The sequence below is a fragment of the Coptis chinensis genome, chromosome 3 (genome assembly GCF_015680905.1).
Source record: "Coptis chinensis isolate HL-2020 chromosome 3, ASM1568090v1, whole genome shotgun sequence".
NCBI classification, from domain to species: domain Eukaryota; kingdom Viridiplantae; phylum Streptophyta; class Magnoliopsida; order Ranunculales; family Ranunculaceae; genus Coptis; species Coptis chinensis.
This window is the reverse complement of record NC_141458.1, coordinates 25,249,883-25,271,146: the sequence shown is the minus strand read 5'-3', so window position 1 is coordinate 25,271,146 and position 21,264 is coordinate 25,249,883. Positions and strand designations below refer to the sequence as shown.

Sequence of the window (21,264 nt, the reverse complement as noted above, 5' to 3'; positions counted from 1 at the left end):
ACACATTCCTGTGTGCCTCTCTCCCACCGAATACCACAATATCATAGCCATCTCCGGGCTTTCATACACATATTTCCACGGCCTCTTTGGGCACAAAACTCGGTCATTCATGGCACATTCAATGACTACCTTAGGTCATTCCCGCCACATTCAAGGAATACCTATCATATCACTAACGGGCCATTCATGGCACATTCAATGAATGCCTTGGGTCATTCCTGCCACATTCAAGGAATACCCAATCCTACATTCCCGTACATTCAAGGAATACAACTCACCCGCAAGGCAAAATACCTTAGTTCCTCTTTAGGGCAGTCAACTACAATTTGGTCATTCATGGCACATTCAATGAATACCCTTATATAACACTAACGGGCCATTTATGGCACATTCAATAAATGCCCACCTACATATGACTTCATCAGTCATAAACTCAATTCTAAAACTTGAGGCGTGGAGAGTTCTAAAAGGGTGCGGTAAGTTTTGTTTACGCATTATTATATTTTATTGCATAGATTATTTCAGAGAACGTAGCAAAATCTTGATTCAATTATTTTTTGGTTTACGCGCGTTATTAATTTCATGGATGTATAAATGTCATAACGTTGTGTATCTCAAAAGACAGAAAAAATCACAAAGCAGTAAATACACGTACACAAGTATATTTATAAAGGTCTTAGCAAAAAAATCAAACACGTTAATAGTCCTAGACTTATCCTATTAGACCGAATCATAATTTTAGGAAAAAGTCAAATTTTCGGGTCAACTGGTCAAAGTCAACAGTCAACTCTGGTCAAAGTCAACAGTCAACTCTAGTCAACCCGGCCTAAACTCCAAAAACCCAAAAGCCCAAATCCTAAGGCCCATAGTCTAATCTAAAAGTCAAAATTTTAAAATCCAAAACAAAAAGATAATAGCCCACGATTTTGGCCCAAGCCCAAAATCGTTTTTGGCTACTGTTCATCTCCTTCCTCTCCAATTTCAAACAACCACCACCGACCACCACACAGCCACCACCAGCCATCCATGGCAAAAAGAAACCCTGCGGTTTGGTTCAGGGAGAAAAACCCTATCTACCCATATCAACAATACTTGATTCTGTTATACTGCAAAAATCGACCGACGCCATTAAAGCTCTCTCCGAGCTTCCACAGGTATAGCTCGGCACCACTAAGCCATCTCCACTCAACACACAACCCTCAACACCTTACCCCACATCCTCCATGTTCAATTCCAACCAACAAAACATTCACACAACAAAAAGCGGAAGCGCTTGTGATATGGTTTGAGCGCCATTATGGGTACGTTTCCAAGGCTTCCCATCTCACCCAATCAACCCAAACACCAAACAATAACATTCACGGTTAACAATTATCATTACCACAAATCAATAAAAACCACACTTCAGAAAAAAAAACAAAGAACGGTTTTGTTGGTGATGGATGGCGCCATTGATGCTATGTTCCGAGAGTTTTGGCCGATTCAATTTAGAGTCCGGTTATTAACCAATTCCCTATGCTAACATATAACCAAATTCCATAGCTAAACAAGAGGAGAAAGCTAGAATAACGCGCAGAAAATGAAAACCGTAATAAAACACGATATCAAAAACAAGATGAACACGACCTTTTTTTCTAACGGATAACGAAATTTATAAAAACATAAAGTATCTACTCATTTGTTATAACCTAAGCGGCTCCCGAAATCGAAAACCTCCAAAGACTGAAGTCGACAACGATCTTTCTTGTTCAAACCCCTTTTTTTTTTTCTCTCAGTAAAACTCTCACCTTTTTTTTTTCTTTCCTAAAAACTCTACGTGAGAAACCCTTATTTTCTAGTTTTTCAAACCTCTCCGAAAAACCAGGGTTTTAAACCTATCTACTTACTTACGGGCTTTTTTTTTTTTCCAAAACTACTGGATATCATATTTCTGTTTTCTATTTACATTATTATTATTATTATTTCTATTAATATTATTATAGGAAATGCAATAAAAAGACGGGGTGTTATAGAACGCTTGTGTGAGGTGATCTAAGTTATCTCTAGCTTTCTTGCTTTTGACGACCATGTCATCTATGTAGACTTCCATTGTGTCCCCTAACATGTCCTAGAACATATCGGTGACGAGTCGCTGGTAGATCACTCCAGCGTTCTTGAGGCCGAACGGTAGGACGTTGTAACAGTAAATCCCTTGCTCTGTTACGAATGAAGTTTTCTCTTGGTCTTCTTCTGCTAGTGGGATTTGGTTGTAGCCACTGTAGGCATCCATGAATGACAAGAGCTCATAGCTACAGGTCTAGTCCACAAGTCGATTGATTCTTGGTAAGGGGAAGCTATCCTTAGCCTGATTTAGGTTGGTAAAGTCCACGCAAAGGCGAACTGTGCCGTTGATATAATGGTAAAACGCTAGTTATATCTACGAATAAGTAACGAAACTCAAACGCAAGTAAAACTAAAACTATTTACGTGCTTATGTTATCAAAGTTTTCTACTCTCGATGCTATTGCAATATAGTTGGAATAGAAAGTTCGTTCCACTCCTAGTTCTTTAGAATTTACGTTAACTAAGATTATCAGTTCTATCAAAATCGATGAGAGTAATGATAGAAATTATACTAATCAAGATGCGATAATTTAAAATACTAAAATGCTAAATTGACTATATGATAATGAATCAGGGGAATTTGATTCCAACTTAACTCGACTTAATTTACTAACAAAGAATTGTCGTAATCCGAATTGGAATGCTTCCGCACAACAATTGGGTGTTTCTAATCCCTAATTGTTCATGGTAATCTCTACCAACTAACAACTAGCATGTGAAGCAATCAAACTCATTCTCATGGTGAAATAATTACTTTCTAGAATGGAATAAAACATTACGAACTATTATACGCTAATCGAAATCAAGTTTCAACAAGGCTTTCTCAAACCCCTCAAATGGAGGTTTTAGCCTTGAATAATTATACTATCATTTCTTAAACAAGAACAAATATAACAACTCATTATTGAATAAATGATTAAACTTTATAATCTAATTTAACAATAGTCTAAGATTCAAAATGTATTAAACTGAATTTAAAACTAATTTAGAACTAAGATTATGAATACTAATTATCAAATTAAAACAACTAATTATGAATTTAAGACAACTAAATCTAAATAAGAATTTAATCAATAAACTAAATTGAAATAAAAAACTAATACTTTATTATAAAACTAAATCTGATTCTAAATAATAATCTACTTTGTTCTAAAACTAATTAATTGAATGTAAAAACTAGATCTAAAAACAAGTTCTTGGATTCATGGCTCACTAAAAAAACTAGATGTTTAAGAGTTAAGTCTTGTGTCTTCAAATGGAGGAGACAAGATCCATTTTTTCGTGCTTGGGCTGAGGAGCCATGTTTTGGGCCGGAAAAATCGAGCCCAAAACCCAATTTCTTTAGTCCACATAGGCTTTTAAATTTGACTTCAACAGTCTTTTCGTCCACTTTTACTCCTCTGATTGGGTCAAAGCTTAGATTATTGGAAAGTTCGTTCCGAGCCGGTCATTTTGACATAAGGTAGGCCCAATTCCAAGATATGAGTCCAAAGATACAGCTTACGGAAGTTCTGCTGAATTTTGCGCTATTTTTTCCCGCGTTGACTTTCACTTTCCAGCTTTGACCGGGATTTAAAAAGGTTTTTTCTCCTTGAATCTTGACCTTTAATCATAGAACTTCTTAACAGCCAACCTTTACTTTTTTATCTCGCAAAAGGGACGCATTTCTGCACATATTCAACTCTAATGCCTGAAATACACAAGAACACGATAATAGTACTAACTTTTACTTATTAATCACATAATTGGTCAAAAGCGATATTGTTAAAGGGGTTAAAACTACAGTTTTGAGCTCTTATTAAACCACCTCCAAACAGCATTTTGCTTGTCCTCAAGCAAATATGAGAAATCAGAATAAGTGACCAAAAATGAAGTTCTAACTAATCTCGTTTCGCCGAGTGCGATTGCATTGAACATATGCAACAGGGCCTTAAACCACTAGGAATTCCCTAGTGGACGAGTTATAGTATCGTGAGAGTTTTCCAGTGAAGGTACTCACAAACTTCATCTATACTACAACGACTAAGAAATAAAACTATTATTTCCTTATTTATTGTCTCAATTATCTATACATCTTAATGAATACAGAATAATCAAGTCGAAATCTAAGCTAATATATACATACTAATCACTCATATACGAATAAACATATATACAATGAGTAATACTATGAAATGTACTAACAGGTCCGTTTCTGAAACTTTGGAATAGCGTCCTTAAGTAGGTCCTCCCATAAATGTCAAGACAAAAACACTTTGATTTTTCCGCTCAAGTTTCGCTACTCTAGTGTGCAGTGGGCACACTTTACCTTACAATCTCAATGACACACAAGGAAGTCGAAGTCGATCAAACACATCTGCTACTTACTATCACACTAACATATTCCTAATTGAGCTAGAGGTCTTTATTAGGTGTTGCGGGGATTAGGAGATGGTTTAAGAATGAAGTAAATTGATATTCAAAAAGGACAAGTCTGAGATAATAGAGTCTTCATATTATGTAACTAGAGAAAACCTTGTTCTTTACTTTTGCTTCTACACTTTGTTTCCATCCTTAGCTATTTTTTTCTTTTTCTTTGGCTTTTGACTCCTTTGATTATATTTTTGGAGTTCTAACTTTTTTTTTTCTTTTATTTATTTATTATTATTATTTTTTAATATTTGGATGGAAACTTTCTTTTCTTATTTGAAGCGACTAACAAATTCTTGATTTCAAAGGTCTTTCTCTTTTCCATTCTTCATCTTTATTCTCAGACTCATTCAAAGAATGGGTAGGCTAATTTTTATTTTTATTTTGTTTTTGTAAAAGGGTCAAGGATTTATGGTTTATAAAAGGCTAAAGAAAGGCTCAGAGGGGCGACTAGCGGAAAATAATTCATAGGTTTGAATTTCTGGCTATATCGATCCAAAGAGGGCCTAAATTCTCACTTAGGATATGGTATAGTGATCAAGCAAGTGGACGTGTGATTTCTCTATCCGGATTTTACTTCACCCTTATGTCATTTCTCAAATATTTCACTCATGGGCTTTAGGCTATATTCTCACTGGATTTGTATAATAAGTACTCTAGCCTAGATTTCAGAAACTTACTGCCAAACAATCATAGATACTCATATAATATATTTATAGAAAGATGCAAAAATTATTACCTACATATTAACCTAAGTTTCTAAAAACTATTATAATGCAAAAGCTACGTGAGACTTCTAGATTATTAAGAGCATAGAGAAAGAAAACAATACCAATATTCATAAGTGTATAACATAACTTTTTATTTATATTTTTAAATTTTTGAAATTTTTACTAGAAAACAAGTGCATGAAGGGATGGTGGGGTTGGCTCCGTGGTTTGATTGGTTCCAGTCTCGAACTATTCTGCTGTTGGAATTAAGGGAAACTTTGATCATGTTCATGAGAGATGGGAGATCATGAAGGGATGATATGGTGCATCCGGTGGATAGGAAATGGTGTGGCTATTAGTTTAACTAATAAAGGCATGTGATGGGTTCAGACATTTACAAAGAATGTTTGAAGCTTTCTTGTTGGTCACGTGGGTGTACTTAAGCCTATAAGCTATGGGCCCATTTCCATTTAATTCATTTTTATCCTTTTTTCCTTAGCCCAATGTTAAAAGGCCCAACCCAATAAATCAAGCCATCCAATGTAAACAATCTATTCACCGTCCTGGACACCTCCACTGAATAGTAAAAACCAATGTCAGCTAACCAAATCTTCAACTCATGCATTTTCGTTAGTTTTGACACATTTAATAAACTTAACTTAAATCCCTGCAAAATCACCGAAAACACACTAACTAGATCAAACAAATTAAATATAACGGACTAAATAATATAAAATTGGGAGCAAATATGTAACATTTACGTACTTATCACAAATGTTCTAAAATTTCACGCATTTTCATGGTATTTTTCTACCCTTTTTATTTCAATACTTTGAGGACAAAGCATGCTTTTTGTTTGGGGGTGGCATAGAAACACGCATAATTTAAGGCGTCTGTTAGGATATAGATATGTATAATATACACTTGTTTTCTATTAAAAATTTCAAAAATTCAGAAATATAAATAAAAAGTTTATGCTATACACTTAGGAATATTGGTATTGTTTCTTTCTCTATGCTCTTAATAATCTAGAAGTTTCACGTTAGCTTTTGCATTAGAATAGTTTTTAGAAACTCAGGTTAATATGTAGGTAATAATCATTGCATCTTTCTATAAATATATTGCATGAGTATCTATAATTGTTTGGCAGTAAGTTTCTAAAATCTAGGCTAGAGTACTTATTCTACAAATCCTGTGAGAATATAGCCTAAAGCCTTATATGAGTGAAACATTTGAGAATGACACAAGGGAGAAGTAAATTCTGGATAGAGAAATCACACGTCCACTTGTTTGATCACTATACCATATCCTAAGCGAGAATTTAGGCCTTTTTTGGATCGATATAGTCAGAATTCAAACCTTATGAAATTAATTTCCGCTAGTCCCCCCTCTGAGCCTTTCTTTAGCCTTTCATAAACCGCAAATCCTTTACCCTTTTACTAAACAAAATAAAAATAAAATAAGCCTACCTACTTTTGAATGACTCTGAGAATAAAGATGAAATGAAGAATAGAAAAGAGAAAGACCTTTGAAACTAATAATTTGTTAGTTGCTTCAAATAAGAAAAAGAAATTTACATCCAAAGAAAAGAAAAGAAGTGAAAAGAAAATAAAAAGTTAAAACTCTAAAAACAGAATCAAAGGAGTCAAAAGCCAAAAAAAAAAAAAAATGGCTAAGGATGGAAACAAAGTGTAGAAGCAAAACAAGAACAAGGTTTTCTCTGCTAGTTACATAATATGAAGACTTTATTCTCAGACTTGTTTTTTTTGAATATCCATTTCCTTCATTTTTAAAACCATCACCTAATCCCCACAACACCTACTAAAGACCTCTAGCTCAATTAGGAATAGGTTAGTGTGATAGTAAGTGGCAGATATGTTTGATCGACTTCGGCTTCCTTGTGTGTCATTGAGATGGTAAGGTAAAGTGTGCCCACTGCACACTGGAGTAGCAAAACTTGAGCGGAAAAATCAGAGTATTTTTGTATTGACTTTTATGCGAGGACCTACTTAAGGACGCTAATCCAAAGTTTCAGAAATGGACCTGTTAGTGCATTTCATAATATTACTCATTATATATATGTTTATTCGTAGATGATTGATTATTATGCATATATTAGTTTAGGTTTCGACTTGATTATTCTATGTTCATTGCTAGTGAGATGTATAGATAATTGAGACATAAATAAGGAAACAATAGTTTTATTTCTTAGTCGTTGTAGTATAGATGAAATTTGTGAATATCTCATTGGAAAACTCTCATGAGGCTAATACTCGTCCACTAGGGAATTCCTAGTGGTTTAAGGCCCTGTTGCATATGGTCAATGCAATCGCACTCGGCGAAACGAGATTAGTTATAACTAGGGGTGTCCACGGTTCGGTTCGGTCCGGTTTTAGGTAAAATTTTGAGCCGAACCGTTACTATTCGGTTCCTAAAAAATAGAACCGTCAACAAACCGATGAATCACAAAAACCGGGTGCGGACCGAACAGTAAATTCGGTTCGGTTCGGTTTATAAACCGATGCTTAGGCCCCTTTTCCAAAAATGCTTATTTACTATCTTAAGGCCTGATTTGCACCAAACCCAAGCCCAATAGTTGGTTAACTAACCAAGCCCATGTATTTATAAACCTGTAATGTTATTATTGTTTGTACTCTGGGCGATGTGGGACTATGTATTTACCAGCTCAAGACTTTTGGGATGTTCTTCCTTACTCCATGAACACTTTTAGCACGATGTAATACATGGATCTTTTTGTGGCCTTGCAACAAAAACAATGCAATGAGCCAATGACATCTCTATTACCAGAAATCAAGAATTGCTTTCCCCGAAAAGGACGAGGAAATGGGTGCAAGAATTTGGATTGAACTAAGAGAATTGGGACAAAGCTCTTTACTAATACAAATAAATAGTTAAATACCATAATGGTGGACGCTTAAAGTCAAACGGTGTATCAACATAAACCCATAGAAACAGCCAACCCCCACAGTTGCAGAGGCACTATTATGCCACTTTCGAGGATGAAATGGGAACATCTTGAGTTGTTATTTGCAATTTGTAGTACCTTTCACCTGCCATCTCCATATAGGCACACTTTATCCCTTGGAGGAATAAATGAACCCTTTAGTTGGGACAGACATCGACGTGAAGTAGCCCGAAAAAGCAGGTTAGCGAGAGACATAAGTGATAGGGATACCATCATCCTCAACGGCCTTTCTCACTAACATCTTCTTATCAAATGCATCTCTTCCGGGTTCAAGTGCATGTCCCATTCTTGATGGATCCATACCGAATTCTGATGGTAAGAATCGCTGTAAAATTTTGTACATAAATTATATTTTTGTTGAATTCTATGACTTTTTGTACAAAATCTTGCACATAAATCATGCAAATTATAAAATGTTGAGCATGAATTTAAAATAATGAAATAATTTGCGCACAGTCATAGGATGATCTTACCTTGATATTTCCAGCTTCTTTGATAGCGTCGATAAGTTTGAGTTGTAAGAGGAGGTTATTACTATCGACTTAAATTGTGCACTGAAACAACATCAACTTGTTTCACAAAGCATGCACAAGGCTTTGGTAATCAGAAAATGACCCTTTTATTAAATGGGCACCTTGTTGCTTAAAATCAATGAGCATTTGAACTTTGTCTATGTTGAAACCAATTTCGGCCGGTGAAATGCGTAAGTTATATGACCATGGGCTAAACTTGCCTTAACAAATCTCTTACCAATGTATCAAGTTCCCCCTATTACGAGAACCTTGCTCTTCACTGCCATGGTTGTGTCCGAACATGTAGATCAAACCTAAACTCTGCCTACCATCCCCAAGGAAAAAGAGTGCCTGACATAACAAATGCGTAGTTAATCTGTGAATCTAATGAGTCAGCTTGTGAGCTCTGACGGACACTTCTAGATGTTGAATTGGACTTTGGGTTCAGGGATGATTCCCCCTCAAAAATTATAATCTTCGATTTTGCTATCCTCTCTTCCAACTCATAAGTGCTGAAGTCATCCTTTCCTCCAAGTTCGTCAAATCCCCCCCCACTTCCTGCTGTTTCAGGGGTGTGTACCAACTTAGTAAATCTAACCTATATGTACAACTCACATGCCTGCAACTCGAGATGTTTGACTTGTAGATGAAGAGGTGAGTAAATGGGTGAAAGGAAGAAAGCGACTAGTCACAAATATTCACTTATAAGAGATATAGTGCTATACAAGGCAATATGTAGCAGAGTCAAAGAAACATACAAAAGAAGTCTAATTAAACTATTATATATGATCCCCCAGTCACCCAAAAGTGGTAGATGAGCAAAAGAAACATGCAAAAGAAAGTCTAAAGTATTACATATGATCCCCCAATATGGTCCTAAAAACTGTCAAACTGTTATATCTTCACGTATTCATTGTATCTTCACGTATTCATTGTATCTTCACATATTCCCTGTAGTAAATCAGCAACCATCCCAACAATGACTCCAAAAACTACCATATTGGGAAATCTATACATTTTTGCACCAGTAAGTTAGTAACAAGCTTCAAAGGTGATCCAAAATCTGCTGCATCCTTAGTTCGATCTATACCTAATAATCACTTTCAAATAGTTAAATAACCATAATCAGTGACCAAAGCAAATTCCAATTATACACAAATGCAAACAAGTTATAAAAAACTTCCGAGAGTTTTATTTACCAAAAGCCAAAAGAGACAACTCAAGCCCTCAATCAGACCTACTCTCTGACGAAATCATAAACTTGAGCAGTTTCTGAGAGATGATCAAAATAAGAATAAAACAGTTGTATAACTAATAGTTAGGAGTGCAAAAACTATTTATTTTCACATAATATTACCGAATCAATTCGTCATATTGCTCTATTTCTCTCATTCTTTGCTTGAAGATCAATTGGCTTCGCGACTAGTCCACAACCAATTTTGAGTGCAAATGAGGGCTTCAACTGTGTTAGGTCGCAAAGAGCTACTGAAATGGGTCAATTATAACGCCTCTCGTGCTAAAAGCCGACTCCGACGCAACGGAAGTCACCGGAATGGCCATCAAATCACGAGCCACAAGAGAAAGGATGGGATACTTGGAGGCATTAGCTTTCCACCAACCCAAGATATCAAACAATTCCTCTATATTTTGTTCTTCAAGAGTTGACGTCAAATACTTGTCCACCTCAGACATACTCCCTAAACTTCCCTGCATGTTACGCATCATCCATTTCGCGGATCACTTGACACAATAGGTTCACTTTCATGTTGTGGTGCTGTGCTTGAGCCCTTTCCATTGCTAACATACCATCCATGCAAACGTACTAGTGTGTTCTTCACCTTCTTTTCAATTGAGTCAACAGTGGCTGTTCCGTATAGCCCCGTCATACTGAAACTCACATATTCTAATTTGAAGCGAGGATCAAGAACCACTGAAACCAACAGTAGGGGATTGATCTTTTCGGGGCTCCAATATTTATCAAATTTTGCAACCATCCTCAAACCCATATCATATAAGGATAAATCAGCCGAATCACATAAATCTTTCAAACTTGTCCTCACAATGATAAGCTCATTAAACAAAAGATCAGAAGTGACATAGTTAGAACCAGAAATTTTGTTTGTTGTTTCAAAATAAACTTGAAGAAATTGAACAAACATTCTAGCTCTCTTCCAATCCCTAACATCCGGAGGCCCAATGTTACGCTTAGTGGTTGGAGTTATCGTGCTTTCTTCATCCTCAAGATCATCCTCATTCTCAATCTCTATTGGTACGAAGTAATTCCTATATCCAACATCTTCATCCTCTAGCCTATCAAATGCTTTTTCAAACTTTTCCCCCGCATCCAACATCTCATATGTCGAGTTCCACCTTGTTGCCACATCTAAGCATACATTCTTCTCACACACAATTTTTTCATCTTTCACACACTTCTTCCAAGTGGTCCATCTAGATGGAGATGATCTCACATATCTTATTGCATTCCTTATCTTAACAATTGATTCATCAAATTTTTTCAAGCCATCACGAACAATAAGATTTAAAATGTGAGCCGAACATCTAACTTGTAAAAATTCATGCTCTAAGACTATATTTTTCCAATGACTAGTCTTTTTCTTCAACCAATCAATGGCTACGTTGTTCGAGCTTGCATTATCACATGTAACAGTCAAAACACTATCAATACCCCACTCTAGCAAGCACTTCTCCACCATCCTCCCAATGGTCTCACCTTTATGGTTTGGAACTACACAAAAGCAAAGGATTTTTTTCTTTAACTTCCATTCACTATCCACATAATGAGAGGTGAGACACATATAATTAATATTTTGAATAGAAGTCCATGTATCGATTAAGTAACACAATTTTTTGACCTTTCAAGACACGCTTCAACTTCTTTTTCTCCTCCAAGTACAAAGCTACACAATGTCTAGTAATTGTTGTGCGACTTGGGACATGGAGCCGTGGACAAACAACTCGACAAAAGTTTAAAAACCCTTCACACTCCACAAACTTAAATGGAAGCTCATCAACAATGATCATTTGGGCAATGGCTTCTACGCAAGACTCTTGACTAAATGTGATGGCCACAAGCTCATGCCCACCTTCTTCTTTGGGTTTGAAAGTCAATGTCGATTGCTTCGAGTCCTTTGGTATACGGTTTGGGTATTTCTTACAAACACTAGCAATGTGAGACCTCATGCTGGAAGTTCCATTAATAACAGAATCACACTTAAACAACGTCTTACAATAGTTACAGGTAGAACTTAAAGGAACACTACCTTCAACTTTGGTGAAGTGACTCCATACATCCGACGTATCTGTCTTCTTTCTTCGCTTTGCAACAGCTACCTCATTCTCGTTAGATGCATCAGGTTGAAGTGTCACATTAGCAGCTTGTGTTTCCGCATTTGTTTGTTTCATTGAAGAATCTATGAATCTAAGTAAGAGAGGGGGGACGAAATATTAGGCCATCAAACATAAATTGGTAAGATTTAAGAGAAATAGAGACTTAGAGAGTGAATAATTAGTGAAGAGTTACTTGTAATGGTTCTCTTTCTCTTGTTGGCACAAGTGGAATGATGGAGAGTACGTGGAGATGGAGAAGGTGAGCTTCAACCGTCGAAGCCCTTTTTCGTGATTGAGATTTGAGAAGGATTAGACGGCTGCAAGATTAGACTTCTAAGTTCTAATCCAATGGTTGAAATAAAACAAAACTTAGGGTATGAACTAAACGCGGTTCGGTTCGGTTGGCATCAGTTAACCGAGACATGAAACCGAGAACCGCACCGACCCAGTCGGTTTTCACTTTTAGGAACCGAGAACCGAACTGGGTCTACAAAGAACCGAAAAAATTGGCCGGTTCGATCCGGTTCGGTTCGGTTTTTCGGTTTTCGGTTTTTTATGAACACCCCTAGTTATAACTCTATTTTTGGTCACTTATGTTAATTTCTCATATTTGCTTAAGGACAAACAAAATGATGTTTGGGGGTGGTTTGATAAGAGCCCAAAATTATAGTTTTAACCCCTTTAACAATATCGCTTTTGACCAATTATGTGATTAATAAGTAAGAGTTAGTACTGTTATCGTGTTCTTATGTATTTCAGACATTGGAGTCGAATATGTGTAGAAATGCGCCCCTTTTGTGAGATAAAGGAGTAAGGGTTAGTTGCTAAGAAGTTTTATGATAAAAGGCCAAGATTCAAGGAGAAAAACTTTTTTAAAGCCCGGTCAAAGCTGAAAAGTCAAAGTCAACGCGGGCAGAAACAGTGCACAAAAGTCAACAGAACTTCTGTAGGCCGTATCTTTGGACTCAAATCTCGGAATTGGGCCTACCTTACGTCAAAACGACCGGCTCGGAAAGATCTTTCTAATGGTCCAAGCCTTGACCCAATCAGAGGAGAAAAAATGGATGAAAAGGCTGCTAAAGTCTTTTCCAGTTGAAAACTCCTTCGTGGACTGAAGTAATGAGGTTTTGGGCTCGATTTTTCCGGCCCAAAACAGGCTCCTCAGCCCATGCACAAATTGGTGGATCTGGTCTCCTCCATATGAAGACAGAAGACTTAGCTCTTAAGCTACGGAGTTTTAGATGAGAAAAAGTTAGTTTTGAACTTAGTTTTTACTTAGCAATTCATTTTCTAGTTAGTTTAAATTAGTGAATGATCCAAATACTTAGTTTTAATTTATTAAATTAGTTTATATAGATTAATCTAGTTAGTTGTCAATGCTATTAGTTGTTAGAACAAGTTTTAAATCTTAGAATAAAGTATTTAGTTTATATTTCAATCTTTAATTTCGAATTCAATCTTGTATTCATAGATTTAGTCGTTTTAAATTGATAATTAGTATTCATAATTTAGTTCTAGATTAGTTTTAATTTCGGTTGTAATCCATTTTGAATCTTAGACTATTGTTAAATTAGATTAAGAAAGTTAATTAATTATTCAATAATGACTTGGTTTGATAGTTCTTGTTTTAGAAATGATAGTATAATGATTCAAGGCTAAAACCTCCATTATAGGGGTTTGAAGAAGCCTTGATGAAACTTGATTGTTACTAGCGTAGAATAGTTCGTAATATTCTATTCCATTCTAGAAAGCAATTAGTTCACCATGAGAATAGGGTTGATTGTTTCACATGCTAGTTGTTAGTTGGTAGAGATTGCCATGAACAATTAGGGATTAGGAAGACCCAATTGCTATGTGAAAGCATTGCAATTTAGATTACGACAATTCCTCGCTAGTTGATTAAGTCGGATCAAGGTGGAATCAAATCCCTCTAATTCCTCCTCATATTGTCAAATTAGTAATTCCGTAGTTTGAATTATTGTATCTTGATTAGTTTTTACCATTGTAGTATAAATTCCACAATTACTCTCAAGACTTTGTTAACTTACATGAACTAGGACACGTTACACCTAAACAAACTAGGAGTGGAACGAATTCTCTACTCCACTTATTGCAATAACATCGAGAGTATAGAAAACTTTGATATTATAAGCTAGGAAAAAAAGTTTTAGTTTTACTTACGTTTGAGTTTCATCGCTTATTCGTAGGTAAATCTATCATTTTACCTTTTATCAAACGTCATCTCTAAGCTTCATAAAAAAAAAAAAAAAAAAAACCTCAACCCAGCTACGCTTCAGGCTAACTGGGACAATCTTTTCTGAAACTGTCCAAGATAACACCTTCAAAGGTTCAACTATATGGACTTATTTATATCTGAGCGTTACTACGAAATTGCTCAGTCCGATTACGCTTCAATCGAGTTATTCTACAAAATTGTCATTTGATATATATTCTGAGTATGGAAACATGCTCAGCCCGATTGTATCTATTGAACCGAGTTATTTTACAATGGAATTCTATTAGTGAATCGCCAAACATCAATTCCTTACCAATTCTATTTCTTTTTATATTATGCTGGTGAAAATACCCAATTTTACCAGTATACACAGTAAACTTTCTTATTCAACACTACACGTGAATCGTATCCATATGTAGTGTTGGGGGGCGGTAGTATATAGCTTTGCTAATATTCATGCCAATACTTTTCAAGTTCTATTTTATTGCCAAGCCGCTGTTTAAGATTTTTCATTTCAGAAAAGTCCATGGCTTCGCCTTACAGGCAACATCATGGTAATTCAAGATAACTAAAATGCAGGAGCCTTCAAAATATCCTTACAGGCAACATCATGGTAATTCAAGATAACTAAAGTGTAGAAGCCTTCAAAATATCCGGACTACAAACGGAAGATACATAATAAGAAAAGCAAGATGTTAAGCTGGCTAGTCTGTAACACGATTCTTGAGCAGAAGCAACTCCTCAACTAGATGCCAGTTTTCCTACACCACACGACCTGTATTCTCCTCACTTAGACGACGGTCACTTTCTATAACTCGTACAACATTCTTGGACTCCCTGAGCTTATCAACTAAAGTAGTTAGTTCTAAGTCTTTAGACGCAATCATCTCATCACGAGCAGTCAGTGTTTCTCTAAGTCGATGACATTCCTCCAACAAAGTGGTAACGTGGTCTCATGAACGTTGAAGTTCTAGCTCAACCTCAGCACAAGCCTCACAAAAAAGGGTGGAGGACTTAATCAAGACCTCCTCGGCATGTTGAAAAGATAGTGAAAATGGTACCGAACCGAAACAAGGGTCTTTTCTAACTCTTTTGCAGAGCAATTATCTGCAGAATTGTCTCTCACTCTGTGGTTCCCGGAGTGACTAGAGACATGGATAAAGTGAGCCAACTGTACATCATCCGCAGCATCAGGAATAACATAACGAGTACCCCCTCCATGGTTCTGCTCAGCGATGACACCAGAGGCGGTGACCTCAACAACACCCTCAGCATGTGGATGTTCTCTAGAGCCTCACATAACAACTGGAGAAGGTAGGATATAAGTAGACTTGGAGATGGCGGCTCGTGGAGAATGCAAACCCGAGCTGCAGGATCTCAAGCTAGGATCAGGATTCCTCATGGTAATCGGTGTAGCATCGTCTTCGTTAGAAGAATAATAGATGTAACACCGACGCCGTGCATGATTCTCTACCCTATCACCTATGTCAGAATTCTGAGCACCATCACCCAATGAGCCATGGAGGATGATATCTAAAAGTGCAATACGAGGAAGCCTCCTCGATGCCATATGTTTAACACATACTTCATTTCCCTTTTCTGAAGCTCCAGCAGTACGTGTCGGGCATCATAGACTGAAGAGGATGAACAAGGTATGCGGCCGCCCATGCAACAATTGTATCAGGGTAACTCAAGCCCCTAACAATCTCTGGGAGACCAAACAAGATTTGAAGGTTATGCTGAACCGCATTCTCATCAACTTCACTCACCACAGCATTAGAAATCCAGGTATTTGTTAAAGAAAGAACTAAATTGAGCTGCAGAACAAAGAAAACTATGGACGAAGAAAATAATTTCTTAAGGAGCTCACCTGAGAAATTATTTGGAGCATCCATTCCGCGGCCTGCCTATCCTTGAACTCTGTAGGTTGGTGTATACCATGTTAAGTAATGAGCAGGGGGATGTATGAACTTCCTATCCGGAAAGACAAAGTCAACTGTGAAGAAAGGAATGTCCTTCAAAATCCTTTTCTTAGGCCTGAGCATAAGATACATCTCTGTTGTTCCAAATCTGATGTCATAAGATTGACGGATGTAGCGGACTCGGCTCATTACCAAATAGAACAGGATCATCATCTGCCCAGGTGCAAGCCCCTACCAATTCAGCAATCTAGACATCACCTTCTCTAAGGGAAGTCTCATACCGTATTGTAGCTGAACATAAGAAACGGCCATTTCATTTTCAGCAACTGGGAGTGTCAAGTCATCATGCTTATGTACTCTCGGGTATACCAAAACTCTTGTAAAGACGTCCAGGATGGAACATTGAAGTACCCCGATTAAGCAGTAAATTGCTTCCAGTAGTCCACCTAAGCATAGGCATAACATTGCCAGTAGTGGCTTGCTCAGTGTTAGCTTCAACATCATCCTCACCGTTATCATCAGAATCAATATCGACGGACGGAGCCCTACAAGCCAACATATCATCCTTTAGAGTGAACATATTCTTAGCATCGAGCAACTACCATGGATTCTCTAAGTCTATGGGAATCTCCACGCCATATATATATATATATATATATATAAAGGTTTATCAATCAAAGTCAACGCAGACTGGGTGGCAGTCAGAGCCGACTAGTCAAAGTCAGACATGGGAAGATCTTAATGGACTAAACTGTACGGTCCAGCCTTAACATGGAGCAGCACCAAATCATTTGTCTAAAAGGAGGGTTAAGTGGTCCATCCATATATAGCTAGAGTAGGTACACTATCATTCCCTATCTTACTTCATCTAGATTTCATGCTCATCTAGAAGCAAATCTGATGATAGGTGGTTGAAGCCAGACCGTGCGGCGTCATTGAGGAAAAGTATGGTACCGTTATTTCCCTATTTCTACTTCAGGAAAGAAAAAACAAAGAGACGAAGAAGGTAAGTACTGGAAATGAGTTTTGGACCGTATACCTTGGATTCTCAGCCACACCGTGGCCTCCATTAGTCCTCCTTAGATGTCAAGACCTCCGATGAGGTAGATCTATTACATCATGTTTGCCATGCCGCTCACCACCACCATCAATCCTTTTATCTTTATCTTGATTAACACCACCACTTCCTCCATTAATAGCCCCATTTCTAATCTTTTTCTTTTCACTCTCATCACCATTCATGTCCCTTGGGATTTCCATTGTGTTTATCATGGAAGTCTAAGCCTTTGTGAAGAGATGAGCATACCTGAAAATCCTTTTTTGACTTTGGTTTTTGTTAAGTGAAAGTCTTCACTCCAAGTAACCATTGGACAATTCCATTAGCCGGATATCATTTCCATCTTCTAAAAATAGAAATATCCTTTATGACTATTTTTAGTTATGATAGGGATATATTTTGAGCATTGACCTTTATCCATTGGACACTTCCAGTTATGAAGGGGGTTTTTTCGGCATCAATTTTTGAAGAAATCTGGAACTACTGGTATATCAGCATTGGCATGTTTGTTTGAAAGAAACGTTATCAGATTCTCTTTCTCTTCTCTGCCACGTGGCTGCTCCGCATGATAGAGAGGGCGCGATGTGTGGACCCTCATAAATGGTCCACATGGCATTACTTGATCCTCCTCATTTTTGGCCTTATTGGATCAACTTGTGTAGTGAGACATCCAACTCGATGGAATGGTCAGCAGCACAATGCCTCTATGGACTAGCTGGGCATGATCTCTGGACATGACACCCAGACTGGACCCTTCATCTCTGCAGGCCTAGCCCTGGTTTGTAGTGAGGGCACAGCATGGCATGTGGGTCAAGCCTCACTATAAGCTCGTAATTAGTTGAAAACAAGGACCAGCCGGATCTCACAGAATCTGGAGATTTTGACTCTATCCAATGTAACTGAAAACTAGGGATAATGATCCATATCCAGAGATTCCCTAGTTTTTCGGATGGTTACATATTAAAGGGTTTTCATCAACAGAACTACATTGGAAGCTCTATACTCCGTAGACTTTCAGAGACTTGATCCCTCTGGGGTATGTAGGCAACCACTGGACTAAAAAGTGGTTCAGTATCAACATCTCGAACAAACCAATTCATCGTTACTTAAATATTCTGTGCATAATTCTATAGGTGGTGATTTCAGAAGGTCAGTTTCTTAAGAGTGCTTTGGTAGATCTGTAGCTTACAGTTTTTGACCTGACACTTATAATCTTCTGGTTGCAGGGCTTGCAATTGATCAAGGGATATCGTATGTACTGATGTTCGCAGCTTTGCTACTCACCTATATCATTCAATAGCTAGCAAGATTCTTATCAAAGATAAACAAATGGACAGAAAGATTTGTTGCCATTAGTCTCATTGTTTTGTAATTGATTTGGTCATTCTTTGTAGTTTGTTTAAGGGAACCCTTACCCTTTTCGCTCATTTTGTACTTTCCTTTCCCTTACACCTTATATGAAAACTGGTTTGAATTTTGCAATTTTGTTTCAACTTAGTCTTTTTTGTTTCGCTGAATTTTCAATTTAGTCCCTTAGATAAAAGTATATGTAATTGTAGAATTCCATGTTAGTGGTGATGCTAGGAGAGTTGTGATATTGATATAATGAGAGAAAACCAAGAAAAGAAGAATTTAGAAGAGAGTAGGCTAGAATAATAGGGTTAGAGTTCTTGTATATTAATTGCTCTCTACCTAGAGTTACATAATGATAAACGTAAAATGACTAGTTTTACGTACGAATAAAAGATTGAACTCTAAACGCAAGTAAAACTAAAACTATTTTCTCGTGTGTTATATCAAAGATTTATTCTACTCTCGAATCTATTGAAATAGAATGGAGTAAAATATTCGTTCCACTCCTAGCTCGTTAGTATTCAATGTTTCCTACGACTATCGATCTATCCAAAGTCTAATGAGAGTAATGTGGGATTTATACTACGATGTAAATTATGCTAACAAGATACGAATAACGAAAGGACGGAAATACTAAGGTTTGAATCTAGATAAAGAATTAGGGGAATTTGATTCCACCTTGAATCCAACTTAATAGCCTAGCATAAATTGTTGTAATCTAATTCTTACGTTCTTACTATAAGAATTGGTCGTTCTAATCCCTAATCATTCATGGCAATCTCTACCAACTAATGACTAGCATGTAAGGAAGTTCAACCCATTCTCATAGCGAATCAACTACTTTCTAGAGTGGAATAGACTCTTACAACTAATTCTACACTACACAATCAAGTTTTCATCAAGGCTTCATCAAACCCCTCTAATGGAGGTTTAGCCTTGATTCATCAAACTATCATTTCCATATGAATTCAAACAAGACATAATATAAAGATTCTAACTTTAATAATATAAAGATTTAAATCAATAATTCAATTCTAAATTAAACAACTAAGAAATGAATAACAACTAATTAATTTAATTTAGAGCTAAATACTTTAATAAATCAAAACCGAATTATCAAGAACTCACTACTTTTATTAATCTAATGAAGGAATAACAAGGATTCAATAATCTAAATTAAAACAAGCTAATAAAAAGCTAATTAATTAATGGAATAAAACTCAAAACTAGATCTAGATTATTCTCTAATGGCTACTTTCTATCTAAACTAAGTATTTCTTAAGAGTTAAGTCTTGTGTGTGGAAATGGAGGAGACCAGATCCACATTTTTGTGCATGGGCTGAGGAGCCATGTTTTGGGCCGGAAAATCGAGCCCAAAGCCCAATTTTTTCAATCCACAGAGTTCTTTTCAGCTGGCTTTTATTTCAACAGACTTTTCATCCACTTCTGCTCCTCTGATTGGGTCAAGGCTTAGACCATTGGAAAGCTCTTTCTGAGTCGGTCGTTTTGACATAAGGTAGAGCCAATTCCAAGACCTGAGTCCAAAGATGATCTTGAAAGTTCTAGCGACTTTTTGTGTATTGTTTACGCCAGCGTTGACCACAGACTTTTTCAACCGGCGACCGGCTTTACAAAGGCTTTTTCTCCTTGAATCTTAGCCTTTAATCACAGAACTTCTTAGCAACCAATCCTTGCTCCTTTATCTCGCCAAAGTGGTACATTTCTGCACATAATTGACTTCAATGTCTGAAATATATAAAAGCACGTAATCAACATTAACTCTTATTTATTACTCGCATAATTGGTCTAAATGTATTATTGTTAAGGGATTAAAACTACAGTTTTGGGCTCTTATCAAACCACCCACAAACAGCATTTTGCTTGTCCTCAAACAAATATGAGAAATTAGCATGAGTGACTAAAAATGGAATTCTAACTAATCTCGTTTCGCCGAGTTCGATTGCATTGACTATATGCAACAAGGCCTTAAACCACTAGGGATTCCCTAGTGGACGAGTTATAGCCTTGTGAGAGTTTTCCAGTGAAGGTACTCTAAAACTTCATTTATACTACAACGACTAAGAAATAAACTATTGTTTCCTTATCTATGTCTCAATTATCTATACATCTCACTAGCAATGAATACAGAATAATCAAGTCGAAACCTAAACTAATATATGCATACTAATCAATCATCTACGAATAAACATATAAACAATGAGTAATACTATGAAATGCACTAGCAGGTCCGTTTCTGAAAACTCATAATAGCGTCCTTAAGTAGGTCATCACATAAATGTCAAGACAAAAACCACTATGATTTTTCCGCTCAAGTTTCGCTATTCCAGTGTGCAGTGGGCACACTTTACCTTAAAATCTCAATGACACACAAGGAAGCCGGAGTCGATCAAACACATCTGCCACTTACTATCACACTAACATATTCCTAATTGAGCTAGAGGTCTTTATTAGGTGATGTGGGGATTAGGAGATGGTTTAAGAATGAAGGAAATAGATATTCAAAAAGGACAAGTCTGAGATAATAGAGTCTTCATATTATATAACTAGAGAAAACCTTGTTATTTACTTTTGCTTCTACACTTTGTTTCCATCCTTAGCCATATGTAT

General features: G+C 36.7%; 1 protein-coding gene and 1 pseudogene across 1 annotated transcript; both read right to left on the bottom strand.

Annotated features, from left to right (window-relative positions):
- Nucleotides 1-8,289: 8,289 nt before the first annotated feature.
- Nucleotides 8,290-9,007, bottom strand: LOC147508821 (isoflavone reductase homolog pseudogene; annotated as a pseudogene).
- Nucleotides 9,008-10,441: 1,434 nt separating this feature from the next.
- LOC147508820 (zinc finger BED domain-containing protein RICESLEEPER 2-like) lies at nt 10,442-11,434 on the bottom strand. The gene has a single exon (XM_086597637.1). The coding sequence runs from the start codon at nt 11,432-11,434 to the stop codon at nt 10,442-10,444; it is 993 nt and encodes a 330-aa protein (XP_086453763.1).
- Nucleotides 11,435-21,264: the final 9,830 nt, after the last annotated feature.

Bases quoted from the DNA above. Each gene is read 5' to 3' on its own strand.
- LOC147508820 (XM_086597637.1), bottom strand. From the start codon at position 11,434: ATGGTGGAGAAGTGCTTGCTAGAGTGGGGTATTGATAGTGTTTTGACT.